Raw genomic sequence first — 21,376 nt, 5'->3', positions numbered from 1 at the left:
CCAGAACACCTGAGAAGAGATGATGCTGACCCTCAGAGGACCCCAGATGATGCTAACCCTGAATCAACAAACAGAAACTAACAATTATTGCTAAATGTGTGACTGAATCATATAATAACTTAATTAATAATATTGATAGTTCATCGTCTAGCTGACTACGTCTTGTATTATTATTATTATTTTTATTTTTTTCTAAAATCCTGTCAAATGTACACAAACTACTAGCTACTACTAAATATTGTAGAAACATAATTTTCTGTAAAGTTGCTTTGTAACGATTTATTTTGTAAAAAGCGCTATACAAATAAACTTGAATTGAAAACTTGAATTGAATCATATCATGCACTCACCCTTAACAGTCGAGTTTAATCTTTGTTCCTGTTGTTTGTCTGGATGAAAATAAACTTCGTCACCACTGCTTTCTTCACATCTTCGCCTAAAATATGGGAGAGAATGTTAGTCAGCATCAAATATGCAAAAGTCTGCCATACACTGCAGTTAGGCTAAATTAATTAATTAATGTAAATTAGGCTACTAGAATATCGTTTATAACTGCTGCGCCATCGTCGATTAAAACGTTAAAAACATAATGCACCTGAAACAGTTTCTGTGGAGAGGAACACAACGCAGATTACGACCAACGTCAAGCATCGTGGAGACATTTTTGTTATCCAAAGGACACGTTAATGCACTGTTATAAAGTATTTTGCTCAGAAAGTCTTTTACACACCCAAGACGCAAAAAGAAAGAGAAGCTACTTGAACAGAAACCGCAAATATGAGGCGTTGTGCTGGTCTTCCACTAAGAGCAGTGCGGATATTTCCCCCCAGGGGGCGCTCTGTACCGTTTCAATGGAGAGTAAAACACTGATTTAAACTTTACATTTTGATATAGAAAGACTTAAAAAAAACACATTTTCTTTTCAAATATATGCCAATAAATATGGCTGATTTTCCATTTTATTTACAACTTCAAATATTTCAAATAAATTTGCTATCATACAAAATGTAAAATTACGAATGCATTTGCACCAAAATACTGTATACAGTGGAGTTGACACACAACCACTAACGTTTCCTCCTGCAAGCTGCAACCCATTTTTAGATCATGAAACAGCTATAGCTTTCCCTAATGAATCTCATTTATATCATGTATACATTGTTTGTTTCAATGAGAGGATCCCAATCAGAGTTTGAGAAATCAACAGATATATCTGTGATTGACTGCATTGCTCAACGCTACAAAAACACAAACTCGGAGCTTTCAATGATCTCCAGAGTGCAATCACAAACACATACTGAGAGTTGTCAAATCTGATTCACTAGTATCATATTCTTACAGTTTCAACTGAGGACTCACTGCGTGCAAAACTGAGGTGTGACGTGAGAACAGTGTCAGTGGTGAATCTCACTGCATTCAAGGTGTCATATGATGCTTTTTTAAAGATCATTATTTTGTGCATTTGGTGTAACAGAATATATTGACATGCTTTAATTAAAAAAAAAAAAAAAAAAAAACATTTTTCAAATACTGGAGCGTGGCAGAGTCTTTACTTTGATAACGAATATCTCTCTGGATTTTAGAATTTTGTCTTTGCAACTTTAGAGATCTTCTCTTTGCACCAAGAGCTTGTAACACTCCAAAGAGAAAGGAAAACTTGAAATCACGTAATATTAAAAGTTGTTCCTCCTTTGAGAGGTTAAAGAGTTTGCAGCCTTTATTTAATTTGTTCTGTATAATCACTGACATCTTAAGTTGATGATTCTGCTTAACCGACAGCTCCCTGAATGCAAACTTCCTGTTTTTTTATTTTCTGTTTCTGTGAACGGAAGTTATTTCTGTGTCGTTGAGCTGGTGGTGTAAAGGTTCTGGAATATATTTGATGGTTTCAGAAGAGCAATGACCTGCCAACACAGTCTCTTATTTTTATTCCTCTCTGGCTTTGCTGCGCTCTATGGTATGATTTCATTTTGTGTATAGCTATTTTAATAAACTTAAGTAAAAGCTTATTTATCCTAAATTTTTGTGATTTTACTGTTGGCTGAAGTTTTTTATTGTTGAGATAAAAAGTTAAAACGTGATTAAAATCTAAGAATAATAAACCACATTAACGTTTGTTCTCATGCATATAGTGTTATTTATAGAAATAAATGTCTAATCAATTTTTACATTAAGATAAATTTTAAGGGGCAGGTCAGATAAAAGGCAAAAACTGCATCCCAGTAATTTTTTTAAGTTTGTGTGTGTGTGTGTGAGTGTGTGTGTGTGTGTGTGTGTGTGTGTGTGTGTGTGTGAAATTTCAGTATTATATGTTTGATAAATTGCTGAACAAAAATGTAAAGGCAGTGTTGAATTTAATTTTAATGGATGTCAGGTCAGTAAAAATATGTTGTACTGTAATTTTACACTTTGTTTAATTCCTATTGGCTGTAAGAACGGTTAAGTTTGTGAATAAGACCATCTGATCCCCACAACTTACCCCATAAAGTGTGATGACAGCCGCTGTTGTTATAGGAGTCGGTGTGTGTTACTGTAAATGATCCGTATCGCTTTTGTAGTCAATAATGGAAGAACAGAACTGTTACTGTTGTCTAAACAGAAATTGACTTTAAAAAATAAATCCATTTTTATTCTTTATTCTAAACCACATATGATTGCATATGAACCCTGCTGAGTTTATTAAATTCTATTATGATTTTATTTTTTATAGTTGCAGAGATATGTAAAACAAATCTACTGAAGGGAACGTCCTGCACCATAAAGCTTCAAACAAGAAACACTGACAAATCTAATGAGATCAAATGGGTCCATCTCTCTAGTGATGTCGTGATTCACAGGAAAAATAGGTGGATGAGGAAAAACATTCCAGGTCTAACAATGGAAGAAGATGGATCATTAACATTTGAAAGTGTTAGTCTGAAGAACAGCGGCAGATATAGATACACTGTTTTTAATGATGTAGGTACACAGATTGATGCTGGAGAAAAGGAAATTAAAGTTTATGGTAAGAGGACAAATATTTAAACCCATTCACCATAAAAACAAAATAAGATTTTACATTTCTATTGTAGTTTCATTAGTAGGAAATAACTACCATGTTTCTTTTACAGCAAAGGCTCTTAAACCTACTGTGAAGATCAACTGCACAGTTGGGAACGCTACACTCACCTGTGACTTTGGAGACCGTACAGATCTGACTGTATCCTGGTATAAAGAAGATAATATCATCCAGAATGAAAACAACCCAACACTTCTCTTGACATCTGCTCAAGTACAGGAGAATAAACCGTACTCCTGCAGTGTGAGCAATCCTGTCAGCAAAGAGCAAAGTGATAGCATTACAGTATCATGTAAGTCTTTTTTTTATTTTACATGCTTCTCATTATTTAATGTACTAACTTTGTGTTATATAATTATGCATGGTGCAGCTTTTAGGATTTTCTTTATTAAATTGAGTGTTTTTTTTTGTTTTGTTTTTTTCTTACTGGTCCTACAGGTGAAGGTGTCCCAGATCCTACAGGTGAAGGTGACCCAGATCCTCATAAAGAACTCTTTGGCCACCTGTGCATGTCGAAGCTGTAGCCAACTCAAAAAAAGCACAAAGTGAGAGACATCCTCATCGTCTCTGAAATTTAATTATGCAATATGTGTTTGTATTTTTAACAAAAGGGGTACAAACTATAAAGCGATTGCTGTTCTTGTTGAGCTTTAAAATTGATTTAACATTTCTTCATTACGCTGATGCTTTTATTCTATGTAATAATAGGAGTGTAATAATATTAAGTCATATAAATACCAATGAACCTATAAAGGAATCTACTCAAAGAAGTTTTTTTTTTTTTTTAAGTAACCTGCAATTGTACAGGAAATTCAAAGGTTTTTACCACAGGTTCCTGTAGTCTATTAGATTTTAGAAAAACAGATCTTATCATCATGTTCACATAAGTGTCTTTCTGAGGCAACAGCTTTTCAAAGAACCCACACTTTCAAAAATAAGTTTATCTGTCAAAATGATTCACACTGATTCAATTTCAACTTTCCTGAATTTCCCGAATGCAGGGGTTCATGCGTTGATGGAAAGCTAATAATTAATTTTATCTGAATGTAAATTTAAAATAGAGCAGCACAACTGAAATAAAACTAAAATTGTGACATAATTTTTAAACATACTTTTAGATATATAGATAGAGTTTCAATACGAGATTAAATGGCACAGTGCAAATTACAATATCGATATGAAAAAATTGCAAAATCTGTATTTTATTTTATTTTTTGGCCAAGTTGCACAGACCTGTATATAAAGAATTTTAAAATGAAACAAAAATAAATGTAATGTGACCGTAATCACAGATCCATGAAAATCTAAATGGGGTTTAACTTATTGAAATATGAACTTAAATTCTCTGGGGGTGAATATTTAACATATTGCCTTTGATATTTTCCAGATGAAGAAGAGTTCAGACTGAGGATTAATCCAGCTCTAATTCCCACCAGAACAGATCCAAACACACAGAAAACAGCTCATAGATGACAAACTGAGTGTTCATACTTCCCCAAACATACATAAATCACCTTAAAATAAGAAGATGTAGACAGAGAGGATCACGAGCAGAACTGTGTGGCTGATGCAGCATTTGTTATTCACTCGCAGATTTAGATAAAACTGGTTAGTGTCACAAGTTCCTATCAATGCATCATATTCTTAAGACATTTTTGTACACATGAAGGTGGGCTTCACTCGTATAGGGGGTATTTCATAATTTTAAATCTGCTATAAAAAGAGTATACCATTATATAACATTAAAGTGGTCATGAGCTGCCTTTGTTTTATTTTTATTCTCTGAAGATTTACGAAAAAACATCAAAATTTTGAAATCCCCCAATTGAAGCCTAATTAAATTGTAGCTACATTGGATTCAATGGGTCTATGATGTATTTAAGCTTACAATGCTGTGCAGCGGCTTGTAGACTCGGAAGTAAACATCCACTGCTATGATTGGCTTATAGTTGTGTATGTTTGAAAGCCTACTTTCAGATTAAAGTTACTGTGATTGAGGTTAAAAACCACATATAAACTCAGTAGTTATTTATAATTATAATGAGAAAATTCTCTCAAAAAAAAAAAAAAAAAAAAAAATTCTATCCCGACATGTTGTTTGGGAGGGTTTCAAGAAAAGAAAACACTCTCTTCGAAAGATTGAAACTCTCTTCAAACCATACAATCCTGTGGTGTTTTATTTTTTCTTTCATTTATTTATAGTAATTTAGCAAACTCATCTAATCTGCGGCCTATTATGCATCAAACTAAGAGTGATGTAAAGACACAAAGCACTGCCATTAAGTTAGCACTTTTAAACATTCGCTCACTAAAAATAAATCATTTCTAATCAATGACCTTATAACCAAAAACAATCTGGATTTTATGTTTCTAAATGAAACATGGCTAGAAGATAGCTGCAGTGCAACAATCCTAAATGAAGCAGCCCCTCCTAACTTCACTTACATGAGTGTTTGCAGGACTGTTAGGAGAGGTGGAGGTGTAGCTGCTCTATTTAAAGATGTCAATGCAAGCAAGTGTCATTTGGTCAGTACTTGTCTTTTGAATATCTAGGGATTGTGCTGAAAGGTGCCCCGTGCATTCTGTTTACTTTTATTTACAGGCCTCCAAAATACTCTCCAGCATTTGTTGAAGAGGTCACAGAAATGTTATCAACGATTTCCTCAGAGTTTGACTGTTTTGCAATTGTGGGGGATTTTAATATTCACATGGATAATGCAGAAAACAAAACTACAAAAGAAATGATAACGGTTCTAAACACTTTTGACCTGATTCAGCATGTGCTTGGACCCACACACAAAGGTGGACACACTCTGGATCTAATCATCAGTAGGGGTCTAAACATTTCATCCATTGTTACTAAGGACATACCACTATCTGATCACTTCTGTATTTTCTTTGATATATTGATCTCTGCTACCACTGAATCTAGATCTGTCTCTGTCAGAAGGAGATGCATAAATGAGAACACAAGTGTACTATTTAAGGAGGCTATATCTTTAACACCAAGCATTTCTGCAGACTCTGTTGATAATCTCCTTGATTACTTCAACTCAAAAGTTAAGAATGTTATTGATGATATTGCACCAATAATAGTTAGTAAACAGACTGAAATCAGTTTGGAGAAGATCAACAGCAGTTCAGACTATGAAAAGACAATGCAGAAAAGCCGAGCAGATGTGGAGGAAGACGAAACTTGAAATTCACTATAGCATCTATAAAGACAGCCTTCATGCTTTTAATGTGAAACTAGCCGCAGCTAGACAGAATTTCTTCTCAAACCTTATAAACAGTAACTTAAATAACACTCGTACGCTTTTTGCCACCGTTGAGACACTGACAAACCCCCCAAGTCAGATTCCCAGTGAAATGCTATCAGACAGCAAATCCAATGAGTTTGCTTCCTTATTTTCTGAGAAGATCATCAATATCAGGAAGGCGATTAGCACATCCTCAAGTTATGCAGAGGTCAGACACATTTGGCCACAATATCAAAAAGATACTATGTCTATTTTTGAAACAATTAATAGCAAAATTCTGGAAGACATAGTGCAGCAACTAAAATAGTCAACCTGTTGTCTTGACACACTTCCCATGTCTTTTTTTTCAAAAGTGTGCTTAACTGCTTAGAAGCAGATCTCTTAGATGTGGTGAATGCCTCACTTCTTTCTGAGACATTTCCAAACTCCCTAAAAAACTGCAGTTGTTAAGCCCCTCCTGAAAAAGAGCAATCTTGATAACACCATTTTGAGCAATTTTAGACCAATATCTAATCTTCCTTTTAAATGTAAAATTATAGAAAAGCTAGTTTTTATTCAGCTGAACAAATACTTAAACTCAAATTAATACCTGGACAATTTTCAATCTGGTTTCTGACCGCATCACAGCACAGAGACATCACATGACATGTGGAGTCCCACAAGGCTCAATACTTGCACTGCTCTTGTTTAGCCTGTATATGCTTCCACTAAGTCAAATAATGAGAAAGAACCAAATTGCCTATCACAGCTATGCTGATGATACCCAGATTTACCTAGCCTTATCTCCAAATGACTACAGCCCCATTGAATCCCTCTGCCAATGCATTGATGAAATTAATAGTTGGATGTGCCAGAACTATCTTCAGTTAAATAAGGAAAAAACTGAAGTCATTGCATTTGGAAACAAAGATGAAGTTTTCAAGGTGAATGCATACCTTGACTCTAGGGGTCAAACAACTAAAAATCAAGTCAGGAATCTTGGTGTGATTCTGGAGACAGACCTTAATTTCAGTAGTCATGTCAAAGCAGTAACTAAATCAGCATACTATCATTTAAAAAACATTGCAAGAATTAGATGTTTGGTTTCCAGTCAAGACTTGGAGAAACTTGTTCATGCCTTTATCCCCAGCAGGGTGGACTATTGTAATGGGCTCCTCACCGGTCTTCCCAAAAAGACCCTTAGACATCTGCAGCTCATCCAGAACACTGCTGCCAGGATTCTGACTAGAACCAGAAAATCTGACCATATCACGCCAGTCCTCAGGTCCTTACACTGGCTTCAGTTACATTTAGCATTGATTTTAAAGTATTTTTACTCATATATAAGTCACTAAATGACCTATGACCGAAATATATTGCAGATATGTTCACTGAATATAAACTAACAGAGCACTCAGATCACTAGGATCAAGTCAGTTAGAAATACCAAGGGTTCACACAAAAAAAGGGGAGTCCGCCTTTAGTTACTATGCTGCACACAGTTGGAATCAGCTTCCAGAAGGGATCGGATGTGCTAAAACACTAGTCACATTTAAATCTAGACCCAAATCCCATCTGTTTAGCTGTGCATTTATTGAATGAGCACTGTGCAATGTCCGAACTGATTGTACTATATTTTCACTGCTTTTTTTATGTAAAATCATTTTCTAACTGTTTTTAAGTAAATGTTTTAATAATTTGTTTAAGTTTTAAAATTGCTTGTTTTATTTTTGTTATTATTTTTCTTCATGATTATTTTCTTTTCTTTTATGTAAAGCACTTTGAATTACCATTGTGTACAAAATGTGCTATATAAATAAACTTGCCTTGTCTAATTTATTTGCATCTACATTTAACCATAGAGTCATGTATAATAATCATAGCCATTTATATACTCATGTAATTGATTCACTAATTGATTGGTCATTTATATTACATTATTGTCTTTTTATATTATTTTCCATTGTTGTTTATTCTTATGGCTGTGTGGTCTCAAAGACTGTTTGTCTTCATTAATACTAATTAAGAGAGGATGTTTATGGAGATTTAAGGTTTATGGGATGTTGTTAAGAGATTTGTGCAACAAATTCTGAGCATTAAAACATTCACTGTAAAAATGATTATGATTGTAACATAAGAAAAACTGTAAAAATGCTGCAGTAAAAACCTGTTAACTGGTTAACGGGAAGTTTCCATAGTATATTCAGTGAATAAATGTGATTATAGTTAATGTAATTTTACAGTAATAAAATGTTAAAAATACAGCTTTTGGAAGTGAAAAAGAAAAAGTCATTGTGTAATTTACAGTGACAGACAGTAAATTGACAATCCCAAAATTCCCTGCATTTTTTTTATTAAATATGTTTCTTTTTTCAGTTGTGTACATTTAGGTTTAATCTTATATCTTATGTTGTTAAATGAATTTTGATTGCATTATTTCAGTATTGTTACGTCAGTGGATGTAAACGGGATTTCATAGGGGTGAACGTGTATTTGGGTTGTGCTTTGCTCTCCTTGCTCTGTTCTCTTTCCTTATTACCACAGGTTCTCAAACCAGCTGTACTCAATCTATGGCTAACTGACGTGATTGGAGGGTGAAGGGGAGGAGCCAGGATATAAACCGGAGTGGATCTGTTGAGAGCAGAGAGAGAGAGAGACTTTGGTGGCCAGGATTGATTCCTCCTCCTGTCAGCGCAGATCACATTGTTGATTTGTATGCTTATACAGTTGTTGATTTGTTCTGGAGTAAGTGAGCTCAGGACGTGTTGTAAGTGTTCTTAAGTTGAATAGAGAACTGAATCTGTATTGTTTAATTCCTTTCTTATTTCATGTCAAGTCTGTTATTTCTTACTTATCCTGATTTGGGGAATGTAGGGGGAGGGTGCCATTTTTGTTTGTATTCTTCCTTTTCTCCTGTTTATGGTGAGCTAGGGAGAGAGGGAAGATTGATGTTCTTTATTTTTCCGGGATTATCTTGTTCTAGGTAACTTAAGGTTTTTGGGTTAGTTTAAGTTTTGTTTGTTATTTTGGCCGAGCTCTCCCCCGAAGTTATTATTTATTCAACTGTTTGGTTGTTATCTTGTTTGTGATTTTGTTGTTCTTTATATCTTTCAAACAATAAAGATATTATTTGGATTTGTTGTTGTGTGACCTCTGGGACAGGAGGTTGGGTTATCCTGGAACTCTCTCCAAGGGTTAATATTTAATTTTAAGTAGTAGTTTCTTTTTTTTTTTTCATTTTGTTACTAACTCCCCAACCCTAGATGGGTGGTTATGTAACAAATGGGGGCTCGTCCGAGATAAATTGTGTTAATGGTCTTAATAACTTGGAGATGTGTCTCTTGTTATAGAATCCGGTATGAGGTACAGTTCAACTCCTTGTTTTGGTGAGTGCTCATTTCTCTAAGTCTTTGCTTGGAAGTCTTTGAATTTTGTGGGAGGGACAGAAGCATTAAGATATGGATTTTGATTTGGTAAAATTCTCTCTTAACCCTACCACAGAGGTTTATAATCGTTGTAGGAAGAAAGATTTAATTCTTATAGCTGATTTTTTTTCACGTTGCTGTACCGAAAGAGTCCACTAAACAGGCTATTAAAGAAAATCTTTTTGGCCAGTTGGTTTCTGCTGGTATTTTGCCTGATGAATCCGAGACACCTGAAGAGGAGTCCGAAGTTACGGAGCCTTCTGAGGTTTTACTCAAACCAGATGTTTCTGGCATTGAAACGCATGATGGAAGTAAATTGGCTGTTAAATTGAAAGAGTTAGAGCTATTGATCAAGAAACAAGAGTGTGAGGCAGGGTTAATTAAACTGCGTGTTGTGCAAGCAGAAACCGATCGTGTAGTTACATTACGTCAATTAGAGTTACAGAGAGATCAAACGGCAAGTAAATCAATTCTAGTTCCTCGTGCTGAACCTCTTTCAGATGCGACCACATCGGTAAGTCAGTCGAGTTCGGTTGAGCACCCTGACTTTGACGTGAGTAGATACGTAAAGCTTGTTCCTCCTTTTAGGGAGGCGGAAGTCGACTCGTATTTCATTGCCTTTGAACGTATAGCAGTGAAATTAAGATGGCCTAAGGATATGTGGGCATTATTGTTGCAGTGCAACTTGTCAGGGAAAGCCCAAGAAGTATGTGCGGCATTGCCTGTAGATCAGTCACTTGATTATGAGATCGTTAAAGTGGCAGTGTTAAAGGCATATGAATTAGTCCCGGAGGCATATCGTCAAAAATTTAGGTCTCATTCAAAGTCTTTCAAGCAAACCTGTGTAGAATTTGCACGAGAGAAGCGAGTACTTTTTGAAAAGTGGTGTTTAGCGAGTCGAGTTGTAGATGTTGAGCAACTCCAGGAGTTATTGCTATTAGAGGAGTTCAAGAATTGTATGCCGGAGGCTGTTGTAATATATTTAAATGAACAAAAGGTCAGTTCTCTTTTTGATGCCGCGGTATTAGCGGATGAATTTGTTTTGACACACCGAACACGCCCTGAGAGAACTAATCATCCCATAGGTAGTATTGTGAGGGAAGAATCTCGTGTTTTTCCTCCGATGCCCAGGCCAGGGAAAAGTGTGAAGCCAGCCCGTCAGTTTACTTCGGGGCGGACAGTTGAGAATAGGGTTTGTTTTTTTTGTTTAGATCCCGGCCATTTAATTTCTGATTGTAAGGCCTCGAAGCAGAAAATGTCTGGTAAAGCTAAACATGTGGCTATTGCCCAATCTGCCTATGAATCGGAGTCCACCTATGGACCGTTTATTCTGCCTGGTACTGTATCATTTAGTAATGATTCAGAAATGAAACCAGTTTTGATTCTGCGAGATACAGGGTCGGCTCAGTCCTTTGTGTGCGAGGATGTTTTGCCCTTTTCAGATGAGTCATATACCGGTAGAAATGTACTTGTGCGAGGTATCGAGATGGGATGTGTGAATGTTCCACTTCATAGTGTTTATTTAAAGTCTGATCTGGTTACAGGAGCTGTTGAGCTGGGTGTGCGCCCCAAAATTCCTGTGGATGGGGTTAGTATAATCTTGGGGAATGACCTTGCTGGAGCTAACGTTTTCCCTTGCCCCGTGGTGGCTAATCGACCTGTCACCAGCATCCAGCCTGACCTATCTGTTCAGTTTCCTTCAGTGTTTCCTGCTTGTGTGGTAACAAGGTCACAATTGAAGAAGTTTAACAATGTAATTGACCTTTCAGACACTTTTCTTGGTACTGATGTGGAACCTAGAAAATATCCTGTAGTTGTGGCATCTGAAATAAAGTCTAGTTCAGAAACGTTGACATCGGAGGGGGTTTCTTTACCTGTGGGTCGAGATCAGTTATCCCTAGCCCAGAAGTCTGATCCTACATTGCAAAATTGTTGTGAGATGGCCGTTAATGTTAATGAGATCTGTGACTTAGATACATCATATTTTTGGGATGATGGGGTTCTCATGCGGAAATGGAAGCCTCCACATTCTGATGCGGTGGAATGGCGGGTGAGATATCAGATTGTTTTACCATCAGGGTATCGGTTACAAGTTTTGAAATTGGCTCATGACCATCCTCTTTCTGGACATTTGGGGGTCACAAAAACGTTTCAGCGTGTTTCAAAGTATTATTTCTGGCCGGGATTAAAATCTACGGTATCTGATTTCTGCCGTTCGTGTGATGTATGTCAACGTGCAGGGAAACCGAATCAAAAGATTCCTTTAGCTCCTTTGTGTCCGATTCCTGTGCTCTCTGAACCTTTTGAAAGGTTGGTAATTGACTGTGTGGGTCCACTGCCCAAATCGAAAACCGGGTATCAGTATATTCTAACAGTTATGTGCTGCGCAACACGGTATGCTGAAGCTATTCTGCTGCGCTCCATTAAAACTCCTCTAGTCGTAAAAGAGTTGGTGAAGTTCTGTACTACTTTTGGTTTGCCTAGAACAATTCAGTCTGACCAGGGATCAAACTTCACCTCGAAAGTATTTGCGCAGATGCTCGCTGAGTTGGGAGTAACCCATAAAATGTCTAGTGCTTACCACCCAGAGTCGCAGGGAGCTCTTGAAAGGTTCCATCAGACATTGAAGTCTATGCTCCGTGCCTTCTGTGTGGAGACAGGAAAAGATTGGGTAGACGGTTTGCCGTTGTTGATGTTCGCTATACGAGAGTCGGTTCAGGAGTCTTTGGGTTTTAGTCCCGTTGAACTTGTGTTTGGGCACACTGTTCGTGGGCCATTAAAGCTCTTGAGTGAGCAGTTGCTAAGAAAATCTAGTTCACCTGTGTCAGTGCTTGAGTATGTAAGTTCTTTTCGTGAACGTTTACATCAGGCATGTACTTTCGCTAAAACTCATCTGGCTGGTGTGCAGTCTAAAATGAAGAAGCGCTTTGATCAGAAAAGTTTATCGCGTCACTTCTGTGTTGGAGAGTCCGTTCTCGTTCTACTTCCTATCCCTGAGACTATGTTTCAAGCCAAATTCTTTGGTCCTTATGTGATAGAGAAAAAATTGAGTGAGACGGATTATGTTGTGAGTACACCAGATCGAAGACGTAAGAGTCGGGTCTGTCATATCAACATGCTTAAGGCCTATCATGTGCGAGATGCGACACAGTCTCCCTCATCAATGCTTGCGGCCCCTATCCTTGTAAACTCTGAGCAGGATCCTGAGGATGGTGTGGCAGGTGATTTTCAAGGGTTTGGGGTACGTCTGGAAAACTCAGTTGTTTTGAGTAGTATAGATTCTCGTCTTGAACATTTATTACCCAACCAAAGAGATGACGTGGTGTGTGTAATACGAAAATATCCCTCTCTTTTTTCTGATGTTCCTGGGAGAACTACAGTGTTGTGCCATGATATAGATGTGGGTGCTGCTTTGCCCATTAAACAACACCCATATCGACTAAATCCATTGAAACGAGTAGCGATGAAAAATGAGATTGACTATTTGTTGACAAATGGGTTGGCTGTTCATAGTCAAAGTCCATGGAGTTCTCCATGTTTGTTGGTCCAGAAACCAGACACCACTTTCCGTTTTTGTACGGATTATCGTAAGGTTAACAGTGTTACGAAGGCAGATTCTTTTCCTTTACCCCGAATTGAAGACTGTGTTGATCGAATCGGTTCTGCTAGGTATGTTACCAAATTAGATCTGCTCAAGGGGTATTGGCAAGTCCCTTTGACTGCTCGGGCTAGTGAAATATCTGCGTTTGTCACTCCTGACAACTTTCTGCAATATACTGTGATGGCGTTCGGTATGCGGAATGCCCCAGCGACTTTCCAGCGGCTGATGCAGAAAGTTTTGTCAGGAGTGCCAAATTGCGAAGCATATCTAGATGACCTAGTAATTTATTCAAACAGCTGGGAGGATCATGTGAACCAATTGGACCTAGTGTTCAATCGTCTCGCCAAAGCTTCTTTAACTTTGAATCTGTCAAAGTGCGAATTTGCAAAGGCAGTGATTACATACCTGGGTAAAATGGTAGGTCAGGGGCACGTGAAGCCTGTTGTGGCCAAAGTGAGGGCAATTCGTGATTTTCCTACTCCTGTAAATAAAAGAGAACTTAGGAGGTTTTTGGGAATGGCCGGATACTACCGTGGATTTTGTTACAATTTCGCAACGGTGGTGTCCTCTCTGACCGATCTTCTTAGCACTTCAAGGAGGTTTGAATGGAGTGAAAGGTGTGAATATGCTTTCAATGCAGTAAAGGATTTATTGTGTAATGCCCCAGTTCTTTCCGCTCCTGATTTTGCACGACCTTTTCAGCTGAATGTGGACGCAAGTGCTGTTGGAGCTGGTGGAGTGTTGATACAAGAGGATGACTCCGGTATTGAACATCCTGTGTGTTACTTCTCGAAGAAATTTTCCAAGTGTCAGTACAATTACAGCACTATTGAGAAGGAGGCGCTGGCCTTGGTCATGGCATTGCCCTTGGTCATGGCATTGCGACACTTCGAAGTGTATTTGGGAGGTCACTGCAGCCCGATTAAGGTGTACACTGATCATAATCCATTAGTGTTTTTGACACAAATGTCTAACAGTAACCAGCGGTTGATGCGGTGGTCACTTGTTTTGCAGGAGTACAACCTTGAAATTAAACATCGGAAGGGTTCGGACAATGTAGTGGCTGATGCTCTGTCCCGAGTGCAGGGAGCTGATGATTGACTTGGGGATGTGAAATTGTTTTTGCATTCTTGTCAGATGCAAAAATTTATTGATGGGGGTGTTACGTCAGTGGATGTAAACGGGATTTCATAGGGGTGAACGTGTATTTGGGTTGTGCTTTGCTCTCCTTGCTCTGTTCTCTTTCCTTATTACCACAGGTTCTCAAACCAGCTGTACTCAATCTATGGCTAACTGACGTGATTGGAGGGTGAAGGGGAGGAGCCAGGATATAAACCAGAGTGGATCTGTTGAGAGCAGAGAGAGAGAGAGACTTTGGTGGCCAGGATTGATTCCTCCTCCTGTCAGCTCAGATCACATTGTTGATTTGTATGCTTATACAGTTGTTGATTTGTTCTGGAGTAAGTGAGCTCAGGACGTGTTGTAAGTGTTCTTAAGTTGAATAGAGAACTGAATCTGTATTGTTTAATTCCTTTCTTATTTCATGTCAAGTCTGTTATTTCTTACTTATCCTGATTTGGGGAATGTAGGGGGAGGGTGCCATTTTTGTTTGTATTCTTCCTTTTCTCCTGTTTATGGTGAGCTAGGGAGAGAGGGAAGATTGATGTTCTTTATTTTTCCGGGATTATCTTGTTCTAGGTAACTTAAGGTTTTTGGGCTAGTTAGTTTAAGTTTTGTTTGTTATTTTGGCCGAGCTCTCCCCCGAAGTTATTATTTATTCAACTGTTTGGTTGTTATCTTGTTTGTGATTTTGTTGTTCTTTATATCTTTCAAACTATAAAGATATTATTTGGATTTGTTGTTGTGTGATCTCTGGGACAGGAGGTTGGGTTATCCTGGAACTCTCTCCAAGGGTTAATATTATTTAATTTAAGTAGTAGTTTCTTTTTTTTTTTTTTTTTTTTCATTTTGTTACTAACTCCCCAACCCTAGATGGGTGGTTATGTAACAGTATCATGTGTGTCACCGTGATGGGGATTAGTGTCTGCGTGAATGACACTGTGCACCTTCTATATACAAGTATTGCCCTCCTCAGCTCGTAGAAAAGATGTGTGTGATGAGCTTTGGTTAATCACATGACTTTCTCATCATCACCAGTTTTTGATAGTTATCAGTGCATTACATTGGTTCAAAACAGATATTAGTACTTCAATATGTTGGTTTATTAACATTACATAAGTTGAAACAGTTTTATATTGTAAATTTAAAAGTCTGTAATACCTAAAATGTTGCTACCATATTTTTACAGTGAAGTTCTGGAAAAAACAGCTGCTGGTATTTTACAGTAAAAGTCATTTATTTATTTTTTTTACTTTTTATTTTTTTAGATTAAGATTATTCAATAAACTACTTTTTTATATTAATTTTGTCTCCAGCTTCAGCTCTTCTCTTCTTCTTGGATCTTTGGCTGATATAAGACTGTTAATAGAGTTATAGTTACCAGACAAACACCGGATTTGGATATTATTGGTTATTATTATAGTTTGTTTTTTGTTATTATATTATTATTTTATATATAATAATAATAATAATAATACTATATTATTATTATTATGTTTGCTGACTAGCTTTTCTGTTACCAAAAAAAAAAAGGATTTACCACTGATGCATAAGTCAAAAAAGTTTAAGTTTGGTCACATCACTCAATAAGAAATGATGGAGTACATTAAGTAATTTAGCAGACACTTATATCTAATGCAATCAAAATCATCAAAAGACCAATGATACGCAAGTGCTATAACAAGTCTTAGTCAGCTTAACGCAGTACACATTTTGTGAGAGCTCTGATGACTTGATCTAAATGTATGTAACTTTAACAGCCCAAGTTTAATTGTGTTTTAATACAATTTTGTTCCATTCCATAAAATAAGTGACTTAAAAACAGCAATGCTGAATAGGGATCAAACAATTATGACGTAGCTGTGTTATTAAAACATCCTATAACATTACATTATACAGTATATTGACATTTATTTACAACACTGCATTAAATACATTAACAAATAAATAAATAAATAATACAGATAAAAACAATAACAGACTCCTCTACAAGCAAGAAAAAAACCTTACATAGTTCTTAAGAAACTTGTTGTTCTTAATGTTATCAATGAGTTAAATATATTTTACAATAAGGGAAATCTCAACAATAAAGACATAAAATCTAGCATTTAATGTAACGATACAAACTTCCTATACATCGGGAAGAAGGAGGCGGGAACCGGCGCACAATCAAAAACATTTTAATAATCAAAAATAAACACAAAACAGCGCGTCAGCCCCTCACGGCGACTGACACGCACAAATAAAAAGCAAACACATAAAATAATGTCCCAGGCCTGGTCCTCTCTCGTCCTTCACGGTCGTCACTCCAGTTTTATATCCTTCCATCTCCTACGTGGGACTCGATACTGGCGGTGGGGCGCAGGTGCAGCTCATCTCCAATCACTACACCTGGCCTCACTCCTCGTTCCCACGCCTCTCGGCCCCGCCCCACTCGCCACAGTTAATAAAAAGTTTACAATGGAACACAAAGAAATTAACAACAATATCAATAGCATAGTCACTTCCAGAAAAATAGAGAAATATATCCATCAATGAATTTTAAATCATAATTGATAAAGTGAGAAAGATAACAACCCAAGCTCTCCCAAAGAGGCTTAACCTGATTACAGTGGTAGAATAAATGAAGTAAAGTTTCTTCCTCAACTTTGCAAAATACACACAGGACAGAGAGCTCAACAAAGGATGCAATTTGTGAGTTGGTTGGGTAAACATTATGAAGAATCTTAAAGTGTACCTCTCTAATTTTATTGGACATGCAATATTTCTCTGTGAGTAACCATGCCCTCTTCCAGTGAATTCTGTCAAATAATTATTCCAGAAAAAATTACATCAAGGGGATGTGTAAACTGTGTAATGTAACAATAGCTTTGTAAGTTTACTATTACATGTAATAGTAGTATTGGTATTACATGTACTGTAAGTTTGGGCATCATTTGGGCATCATTTTTTTTTTTCTCTCATTGAAGAAAAGGTGTGTTTTAAATAAAAGCACATAACTTGGAGACAAAGCTTTGATGACAGAATTAAAAGTTCTAGCAGGCAGAGGAAAATTATACAAAGTCATAAATTCTTCATATTCCACTAAACTGCCATCATTTTTAAAAACAACAACAAAAAATACCTCTACTATACCACTTATCCATAAAAAATTACTTGTTTCAGATTAAAATATTCAAATTATTCCACAGAATTTCTTTAAAGTTGGGAGAAAAATTGTGCACATAACACAATTTCCAAGCAAGTTAAACTTGTTAGTGAAATTTTGAGAGATAAATCAGTAATTTAGAAGGGGTGAAATTACATTTTAAAAGAAACTCTAAACCGCCTAATCTACGAAATGTGGCATTGGGGATATAGTACCAAACTGAACCATTATCTCAAAGACATTAAACCAACTAATTCTAAAAGAGCTGACTAATTCTTTATGGCTATAGCCAACAAATAAAGATGGTTCTTGTTTTTTGTTTTATTTTATCTGAAAAATTAAGCTGTTGGCGAAGCAATCTATCTTTAGTAAGGAATCCCAAGGAAGGGGCAGACTGGGACCGAAAAGTGGCCCTGGACTTTCTGGCCCACAGCAGCCCACCATCATAGTGCATCCGCCCCTGTTTTATGTAATTTATTAATTTCATATTTAAGTAATATTAAATTAATAAATGCCACCAAAACAGGGCAGTTATTAGATGTGTTATGATAGTGGGCTGCTGAGGGCCAGAATGCCCAGGGCCACTTTTTGGTCCCAGTCCGCCCCTGCACTGCAGTTAGGCTAAACTAATTAATTAATGTAAATTAGTCTACTAGAATATCGTTTATAACTGCTGCACCATCGTCGATTCAAACGTTAAAAACATATTGCACCTGAAACAGTTTCTGTGGAGATGAACACAGCGCAGATTGCGACCAACGTCAAGCATCGTGGAGACCAGGGGCGTCGCTAGGCCCTTTTTAGGGGGGCTTCAGCCCCCCTAAACTTATGCCCAGCCCCCCTAAAAAATTATTTGATTAATTAATTAGTGATCGCTTCAGTCCCCTTTAAAAACTCATTTGAGACAGTGGCAAGCTGCATCAAGTTCCGGCTCCTCCCCTTATCTGAGTCTGCATGGATTCAGCGCGTTTTTCAATCCACAGGGGCGCCGAGCAGAGCGAACATCAGAGAGTACAAGGTGTGTGTGTGTGTGTGCGCGTGCGTGCGTGTGTGTGTGCGTGTGGTGTGTGTGTTCTCGCATCCAATACCAGTACGTCTTCGCTGCGTTCACTTTCAGCCTTTATTACAGTGTGAGAGATGTTTTTTCTTCCAACAAAAATGAAGCGATTAACACCCATGAAAACATACTTTAGAAAACGATCATGATTTATTTTAATTTACTTTTTGAAATTGAAAACATATTATTGTGTATTTCGGCATTACATTATGCAGCCATGCAAAATAAATTATTAACGACACACATCATTGTCTGAAAGTACTAAATGGCACAGAGAGAGAAACATCATGTGGAGTTATTTTGTTTTCTATTATTAAACATAATTTTATATTAAGTAATAATTAATCATTAGTGTATCATGATACATATATTAGAGTAAGAGTAAAGGGATCTGTGATTTTTTTTTTTTTTTTTTTTTTTTTTAAGTAATTGATTTATAGAAGTGGCAAATTGATAATGATGTTATTTTTAATAAATATAAATAAATATAGAACAGATTAAACATATTGCCAATAGACAATTACATTAATACATGTTTTGTCTATATTCTTAATGAAAATTAGCTGGCTAGTTAAATGATTTGAAATGAAATAAATTTTCAGGGGCTGACTTGATGTATAACCAACCGTATTGTTGAATATAAAGGCTAAAAAGCTAAAAATTTATATAATAATAATAATAATAATAATAATAATAATAATAATAAAATATAATAATTTATATTTCATTGTAGATGGATATACAATTTTTTTTTGTCGTGCGGGAGTAGGTCTGCAAATGAGCAACAGTCAGGTGAGAATAGAACAGACAGCCTCACACACACACACACAATACCACTGTGTTCCCAAGATTCATTGCAGTCATTGAACCCTTATGTTGTTTTAATTTTCTGCCAATTTCCACTTACATTTCATAAGAAAAAGCAGTGGTATCATCAAAGGATAAACATGAATGTCCTAATACTGAATCAGGAAGTCTTTATTGTAAAAAAAAAAAAAAAAAAAAAAAAAATTATCTACATTCCCAATTCAAAATTTTCCAGTGACTGGTCACATCTAAAAAACTGTATTAGTTTTTTTTACAGTGTTATATATGGCTCAGTCAGTACTCCTACTCCCATATATGAAATACAGGGAATACAATGGAATAGTGGATTACAATAAGTTTAGTAGTATACAACCCTACCCTAATAGTAAAATAATATTTTTTAATCATACCCTTATTGGGGGCTGAGCCCCCCTAAAATCAAAATCTTAGAATCGCCCCTGGTGGAGACATTTTTGTTATCCAAACTAAGGACACGTTAATGCACTGTTATAAAGTTTTTGCTCAGAAAGTCTTTTACACACCCAAGACGAAAACAGAAAGAGAAGCTACTTGAACAGAAACCGCAAATATGAGGCGTTGTGCTGGTCTTCCACTATGAGCAGTGCGGATATTTCCCCCCAGGGGGCGCTCTGTACCGTTTCAATGGAGAGTAAAACACTGATTTAAACTTTACATTTTGACATAGAAAGACTTAAAAAAACACTATTTTCTTTTCAAATATATGCCAATAAATATGGCTGATTTTCCTTTTTATTTACAATTTCAAATATTTCAAATAAATTTGCTATCATGCAAAATGTAAAATTACTGTATACAGTGGAGTTGACACACAACCACTAACGTTTCCTCCTGCAAGCTGCAAACCCATTTTTAGATCATGAAACAGCTATACTTTCTCCACTCAGATCACAAAGCTGAAAGTTTTGTTACTATCAAGAAGCTCTTTACACTGCGCAATGAATCTAATTTATATCATGTATACATTGTTTGTTTCAATTGGATGATCCCAATCAGAGCTCTTTGAGAAATCAACAGATATATCTGTGATTGACTGCATTGCTCAACGCTACAAAAACACAAACTCTGAGCTTTCAATGATCTCCAGAGCGCAATCACAAACACACACTGAGAGTTGTCAGATCTGATTCACTAGTATCATATAATTACAGTTTCAACTTAGGACTCACTGTGTGCAAAACTGAGGTGTGACGTGAGAACAGTGTCAGTGGTGAATCTCACTGCATTCAAGGTGTCATATGATGCTTTTTTAAAGATCATTATTTTGTGTATTTGGTGTAACAGAATATACTGAGATGCTTTAATAAAATTAAAAAAAAAAAACATTTTTCAAATACTGGTGCGTGGCAAAGTCTTTACTTTGATAACCAATATCTCTTTGGATTTTAGATTTTTGTCTTTGCAACTTTAGAGATCTTCTCTTTGCACCAAGAGCTTGTAACACTCCAAAGAGAAAGGAAAACTTGAAATCACGTAATATTAAAAGTTGTTCCTCCTTTGAGAGGTTAAAGAGTTTGCAGCCTTTATTTAATTTGTTCTGTATAATCACTGACATCTTAAGTTGATGATTCTGCTTAACCGACAGCTCCCTGAATGCAAACTTCCTGTTTTTTTTTTATTTTCTGTTTCTGTGAACGGAAGTTATTTCTGTGTCGTTGAGCTGGTGGTGTAAAGGTTCTGGAATATATTTGATGGTTTCAGAAGAGCAATGACCTGCCAACACAGTCTCTTATTTTTATTCCTCTCTGGCTTTGCTGCGCTCTATGGTATGATTTCATTTTGTGTATAGCTATTTGAATAAACTTAAGTAAAAGCTTATTTATCCTAAATTGTTGTGATTTTACTGTTGGCTGAATTTTTTTATTGTTGAGATAAAAAGTTAA

At 36.4% G+C, this 21,376-nt stretch overlaps 1 protein-coding gene across 4 annotated transcripts in view; it reads left to right on the top strand.

Annotated features, from left to right (window-relative positions):
* The first annotated feature begins 1,836 nt into the window (after positions 1-1,836).
* Positions 1,837-21,376, top strand: part of LOC113100120 (T-cell surface antigen CD2-like) — a 30,757-nt gene continuing 11,217 nt past the window's right edge. For 2 of the 4 annotated variants that reach the window (XM_026264991.1, XM_026264988.1), the window contains exon 1: positions 21,139-21,259. In XM_026264991.1, the coding sequence (XP_026120776.1) occupies positions 21,202-21,259 (58 nt within the window). In that variant the 5' untranslated portion in view covers positions 21,139-21,201. Of the gene's footprint in view, positions 1,958-2,710; positions 3,005-3,110; positions 3,351-3,496; positions 3,790-21,138; positions 21,260-21,376 lie in introns of those variants that run through there. The other 2 variants (XM_026264990.1, XM_026264989.1) reach the window with 2 other exon arrangements.

Source organism: Carassius auratus, unplaced genomic scaffold (assembly GCF_003368295.1).
Source record: "Carassius auratus strain Wakin unplaced genomic scaffold, ASM336829v1 scaf_tig00217186, whole genome shotgun sequence".
Taxonomy (NCBI): Eukaryota; Metazoa; Chordata; class Actinopteri; order Cypriniformes; family Cyprinidae; genus Carassius; species Carassius auratus.
The sequence above is the reverse complement of the archived record's forward strand: the minus strand, read 5'-3'. Positions and strand labels throughout refer to the sequence as shown.